General features: G+C 37.6%; 1 protein-coding gene across 1 annotated transcript; it reads left to right on the forward strand.

Annotated features, from left to right (window-relative positions):
- The first annotated feature begins 504 nt into the window (after window positions 1-504).
- Window positions 505-3,947, forward strand: LOC133137799 (forkhead box protein F2-like). The gene is made up of 2 exons (XM_061256146.1): window positions 505-1,808; window positions 3,413-3,947. The coding sequence occupies exons 1-2, from the start codon at window positions 836-838 to the stop codon at window positions 3,595-3,597; spliced, it is 1,158 nt and encodes a 385-aa protein (XP_061112130.1). The 5' UTR covers window positions 505-835; the 3' UTR covers window positions 3,598-3,947.
- The last annotated feature ends 2,920 nt before the right edge of the window (window positions 3,948-6,867 follow it).

Here is a 6,867-nt window from a genome sequence, read left to right on the forward strand (position 1 = left end):
TGTGAAGTCACGCGCGGTTGCGGTAGCGTTTTAGTCCACATGTTGTTTAGTGTTTACATTACATTAGCTTATAAAGTATTACATCAAGGCTACATTGAGGATACATTTTCACATTACGCAGACGCCCTTACTATAGAGCGTCGTACACACAAGGACAGCGCATCACAACACGGTGTGCACGTGGAAGAAAGATTCCAAGTTTAAACGCGTAGGATTGCGTTAGACATTGCTTGTATTGGAAATGCACCGGGGAGGGAAGAGTGTTGTCGGTCCTATTGTGTGACTGTGCGTAAGAGGATAACTGGACCGGGGCCAGAAATGGGAGGGCGAATTGTGTCTTTGGTTGCTGCTGATTTCTTTGGGGGGTTTAGAAGGGATCTACGGGAAAGAGAGATTTATGAATTGATAGGTGGTCGCGTTTTGTTTGGCGGAGTAGCTATACCCAAAAAGTCGAGGGGCTCTGTGTTTCCTCTACTTAAAAGGATTAAGTCGAGTGATGGACACCAGGTGGGGAGGAGAACAGCGCACCCAACAGCGCAGGGCAATTGTCTTGGAGTAAACTTTCCTGGCTGTGCATATTTTTCATGCCATGATAACGGATTTTTGTGCTGAGCGCATGTTCTCTCTCTATGTCATAATTCGTAAGCCACATCACGTAACCCACTTTTCGTAGGAAGCCGAATGCTTATTTATTTCTTTATTTATTTTTATTTGCTTTAAGTCCAGCGGTGGCGTTGATCAAGGCGTTTCTTCCTAAAGGGACCGTAGCTGAAACCTGAACTCTAAGCTTCTTCTTGCTCCAGTCAGCTGTCGATGCGAGCTCGCCCGGCACGAGATGACGACTGAAACTCCACAACAGCAGTTGGACCCGCCGCCAAATTTACGAACAAACCCGGAGACCGGTGTTTTAAATTCCGGTCTGATGAACCCACAATCCGATGCTGAGAGCGCAGCTACTACCGTCTGTACTAAAGGAAAAAAGACGAACTCTGGTCTAAGGAGACCAGAGAAGCCTCCTTATTCATACATTGCCCTCATTGTGATGGCTATACAAAGCTCCCCGATCAAGAGGTTGACACTGAGTGAGATTTATCAGTTCCTCCAGGCCAGGTTCTCGTTTTTTAGGGGATCTTACCAAGGTTGGAAGAATTCTGTCCGACACAATCTTTCTCTGAACGAATGTTTTATAAAATTACCAAAAGGCTTGGGGAGACCGGGCAAGGGCCACTACTGGACTATTGATCCAGGCAGCGAGTTTATGTTTGAGGAAGGGTCGTTTCGCCGCAGACCTCGCGGATTCCGCAGAAAATGTCAGGCTTTGAAACCCATGTATCGGATGATGAACGGAATTGGGTTCAGTACATCTATGTTATCGAAAAACTTCGATTTTCAGGCGCCCGCCACATCCATGGCTTGCCACACCAGTGGCTATAGCTTGGACATGATGGCGAATTTGCCACTGGGCTATGAGGGGCATAACGGTGGTCATCACGTTCCCCACTTGTCACCCAGTACAGGATCCACACAAATGGGAAGTTGTCCAGTAACGTCTAATGGAGACTATGGCCCTGACAGCAATAGTAGCCCAATGTATTCTTCCTTGTCCATGGGCAGGCGCTTAGACTGTCACACTCCCTATACAAGCACTACTACAAACTGGCCATCTCCCAGTGCTTCTCCGTATGTCAAGCAACAACCTCTGGTCTCTAGTAACCCACCAACATCCACCGGGTTACATTCCAGCGTGTCTAATTCGTTTGAACAAAGCTATCTCCATCAAAACGCAAGGGATACGGCTGATATTTCAGGTAACATATTTTTAAATGTATAACACTTGTGTTACACTTTTCTCATGTTATTTCTCATACACGATCGTTCATAGTTTCCGCACATAGTGTTGACATAATATATGCTACTAGTTATATACTGTTGTAAAGCGTAAGCCTGATTTTTCATTCAGTTAAAAGTAAATAAATAGGCTGCATTAATGTAATTCATCGGCATGCGGTTGAGAATTGCAAATTGTAAATGTTCTAAAGAATGAATTTAGTGCATGATACATAAACTCATACGATTGAGAAATAACAGCATACGATTTATCTGCGAAGCCAAAGAAGTTTTAATTTTTAAAAATCGTAAAAGATTATTTAAATCATATGCATCGTATTTGTTAAACCTTTTAAGATACTTGAAGTATTGAGATAGGCCTATAGCCATTTTTTCTTGGGCCATTTTAATTAATTGTTATTGCAGAAAATGAATATCATTTTTATTTTATTTTAGAAATAAGTCGTATTATTTTATTCCAAACACATTTTTATGTAGCGCGCGCGCGCGCGTGTGTGTGTGTGTGTGTGTGTGTGTGTGTGTGTGTGTGTGTGTGTGTGTGTGTGTGTGACGCAAATGCAACTTTGACAAAACGTCCCTGACGTTATAGGCCTATTTTGAAGATCCTTCTGAGGAGGTTAATTGAACAAAGACCTTCCTGGAGTTCTGTGAAAGGATTTCAGGCCCACGGGACACAATAGGTCTTATTAGTATTTGTTGGTTGGCATAGTTTGGATATTTGGACATATACGTGTGTTCCGTAATTCTGCATCTAAAAGGATTTTCCGTGGGAAAACATTTGAATCGACCCATCAAGCTTACGGTTGTTTTTAAAGGGCTATTCTGACCCCGTACTCCTGCACATTATCTGCAGATAATCATAATCAACAGGTGTTCCGATGTGCATAGTAACACAGTGTTTTTAGTGAAAGGTGACTAGAGTTTTATAATGAGTTTTATATTCGTGGTTTTGTAGACATTTCTCTAATTTTCTCTGAACAATGCGGTCAATCGCTTGCTTTTACGCATATTGCGGCACAGGAATGATTTTACATGCCATGTTATGAGATGCAGACTTCTTACTCTATGGATAATTCTAATCAGTCTATGTTTATAGGTTGTTCGTGTTAAATATTTTATATAATTCCGTTTCACGGTGCTCTGTGAAATATATTGGAAATTAATATTTCAAATTGTGTAAGCCTCAGAAATAATGAGAAGTCAACACGCATATGCATGCAAAACAATAATGAAACACATGAACGCATATGTAAATAGCATTGTCAATAATTATCAGAGTTTGCCGCCATCTAAATCAGCAAAACAAAATAGTTTCAAGAATAGCTACGCGTTTCATCGTACATTCTCGACACGTTATTCTTATTATGATGATGATGAGGATTATTATTATTATTATTATTATTATTATTATTATTATTATTATTATTATTATTATTATTGTTGTTGTTGTTGTTGTTGTTATTGTAGTTGTTGTTGTTGTTGTTGATGATGATGATGCTGTTGTTCAATTAATTTTTTTGTGGCTCATGGAAATTAATTTCCTATTTTTAACCTTTGTTTACAGAGGGAATATCTCAATACCAGACCCACTCCTCTCAAGTCCGTGACAGAAAAGACTTTGTTTTGAACTTTAACGGATTGTCTTCGTTTCATCCATCAACCGGTGGATCTTATTATCACCAGCAGTTACACCATCAGCAGCATCACTACCACAGCGTCTGTCAAGATGTCAAGCCTTGCGTTATGTGAGTCTGAGTCTTCGAGTATGAAAACGTAACGGAGAGTAATGGCGTATAATTATGTATACGCACAAATATTGGCGCCAACATATGAATCACTTCGCCTCCTATTCGTTCCAAAACTACATCCGTTATAGCCTACTTTAAATAGACGTATACGATTGTTAATTGTTCATAAATTGCGAATGTCTGTATCTGTACACCTGCACAAAGCTTTGACCAGAATTGTAGATTTTGCACTCTTGAAAATAAGAAAAATAAAGCTGATGGCTATATTTTAAATAAGTTACCTGTGTTTCACTTTGAGAGAGTGGAAACTCTTTCCAGTTTTATATACTTTTTTTTTGCATGGTCCTTTTTCGCGTAGTCCTGTAATTTATGTAAACGGTAATCTGGTGGACAATTTTGCACATCTGGTCACCTTGCAGCAGCGATTCTAGCTGTTTTTATACAGGGAAAAATATAAGACAATAATCTTTACATGTATTATATCATGCCCATGCAATATCATTTGTTTTCAGTTGTTAGCTGAAGATATTTGATATGATTTAATATGATATATACATAGTCAGTTGATTGAAATATGTCAATATTAGAAAATATCTGGTTTTAAGGGGAAGATGTGATATATTACAGACAATTTAACAATTTCACAGGATCCAAACATAGAAAATAATATAGGTGATGTGATTTATATGAACTGGTTAGGAAGAGAATAATTATAGCAAATTGTCTTTTTCAATAAGACTGCTGCTGCTGCTACTACTGCTACTACTACTACTATGAATAATAATGAAAAATAAGAATAAGAATAATTATAATCATAATTATAATACAAATATAGAAGACTATTCATTGCATATGCATGCAGTATTTTTTATTAAATATTATTTATTGACAGAATCTTTGACAGAAATTGTATTCAGTGTCTTTCATCCTGTGTTGCCGTACAATGAAACTCAAGTGACCATATTGTTTTGATTTTTTCTAATCAAGCAATGATGTACTGAGGAACAGTTAATGTTCATGATCATGTTAAACTATCACTTCCTGCCCCTTTATGCAAGTCATTGTTTACGTATTTATTCATTCGCAAGTCTTCAAATCAGTATTACATAATTTATCTATTTACGTATTGATTCTTAAAGTCTCAATTCCTTGGTTTTTCTTTGTACGGATAAGGTTCATGGCAAATTATACGCTCGGTATAACACACAGTCCTGCCATCTAGTGGTGATTTGAATGTACCAACATTGTTCCTTGACAAATTCATGAATACAATAAAACACATTTAGTTTCTAACCTTCATACAGTTAGCAGTAAAATGCCACCACATGTCTGCAAGATAATTCGAAAATTAATAAGACAAAGATTCGAGAAATATTTGGTTAGGGGAGTTGGGATATTTTAAAATTTGTAATATGAAGGATAATTCGCTTGAAAATTAGTAGGTTTTGATTATACTGTATTTCAATTCAGTGACCACACAATCCATGATGATGTGCATCTACAGAAAATATTTCAACCCTTAATTTAATGGCTCCAAATTAAATGTTATTAATAAAAACACATTTTAACCATGTTTTGCTTAAAGACACACACTTCAAGATTAATAGTTTATTCTTTTTAAATGTACAAATGAATTAAGCAGACATCTGCATTTAACAATTATAACACCAATGATATACATTACACAATTACCAGAGGATGGAAATAAATGAACTATGCAATATCATACATTTTCAGCAAGAAATCATCAAATATGTACTTGTATATTTAAAAGGAAAGTGTAAATAACAGGTATAAGAGATTCAAAGAGAAGGTTAGGTGAAGGACTGGATTTTATCAACCAAAGCTTCATAGAAACGGCATGCTAATCTGCCTTGATTATCACAAAATAGAAAAAAAATGTATTGCATATATATATGAATAATTCACTGATATATTAATGGTTATATTTGGCTATGTTCAGCCTTGTTCCCATGAACGATTTAATGCCATCGTGCATTGTCCGATTTTTTTTCTCCCTTTTTGAAGTGAAAGTGGAGTGTGTTTAAGAATAAGATAAATCCAAAACTGTATTCTCACTGAAAGGCTCTATACAAACCGTACCGTATGTGCCTCATTACTTGGCAATTTACAAACATCTATTGTGACAGAAACTATACAAATTAGCTGGAAGCTTTATTAGAATGGTCACATTTGTGCATGCAAGCTCTCTTCTTCTGTGGTTAAGATGCTGCTCGTGGCTGTATCTAAAAGCTTTGACCTAACTGAACACTGGTCAGTTAGGTCAAGTGGCGATGCGCACTTACAAACTGAGAATGAAGAAGGCAGGGAAGACTGACGTATAAGAGGAACCCTCTTCAGTTTCAAAGTTAAAATGGGTCTGTTTACGTTTTTACATGTGTATGACTGAGCCAGCACAAGTTGATCTTGGAAAGGGAAGCTAAGCAGTATCTTTTCAGCAGTGAAAATGCAGCACAGGATTAAGTAGGCACAGTGTTAATGCTGTATGTGTGATGGGACAGTGTTAATGCTGTATGTGTGATGGGACAGTGCTAATGCTGTATGTGGGATGAGACAGTGTTAATGCTGTATGTGTGATGGGACAGTGTTAATGCTGTATGTGGGATGAGACAGTGTTAATGATGTCGCTGTGATGGGACAGTGTTAATGCTGTATGTGTGAGTGTATGGTAATGGATATTTACACACAGGTAACAGTATCTCTGCACTGGCACACTGCAGTAGGATGCCCTCAGTGTGAACACTTTTATTTTGGACGCATCTTACCTCTTAGAAATGTTTACATCAGGTGATGTCACAGCTAACTTGGGAGCCCCCTTGTGGACAGTGTTGGCATATATAAATAAAAACACAAAAAACTTTGTACATATTTTACATGATCAAATGTCAAATACTGCAAACGGTGACCAAGGTCATGTAAAATGCAGTTTTAAAAAAGTGGGTTTCAAATAACAGGACACTACTACACTAAATAAGGATATCAAAAACACCCTACAGTTTTTTTTTCTATTTCCTTGGTAAAAAACAGAACCTGTTGGCAAAAAAACAAACAAAAACAGTGGCAGTCAATATACAGTAACAAACACACTACACACATTTTGTGAAGCCACATTTGATTAGCTTTTACAGCACTTTTGACAGGAAATCCGGCTGGAAGCAAGTTCTGGCAGTCAAGCCGCCTTAATCCACCTGGTGCCAACCGATGTCGCACCGACTAAACGTAAGATATAGAAAAACAGCTAGACCTACAA

This window comes from Conger conger, chromosome 9, assembly GCF_963514075.1.
Source record: "Conger conger chromosome 9, fConCon1.1, whole genome shotgun sequence".
NCBI lineage: Eukaryota > Metazoa > Chordata > Actinopteri > Anguilliformes > Congridae > Conger > Conger conger.

Excerpts from the sequence above, each read along its gene's own strand:
- LOC133137799 (XM_061256146.1), top strand. The coding sequence starts at position 836 with ATGACGACTGAAACTCCACAACAGCAGTTGGACCCGCCGCCAAATTTA. Across the intron at positions 1,809-3,412 it reads GGATACGGCTGATATTTCAG|AGGGAATATCTCAATACCAG; the intron begins GTAACATATTTT and ends CTTTGTTTACAG.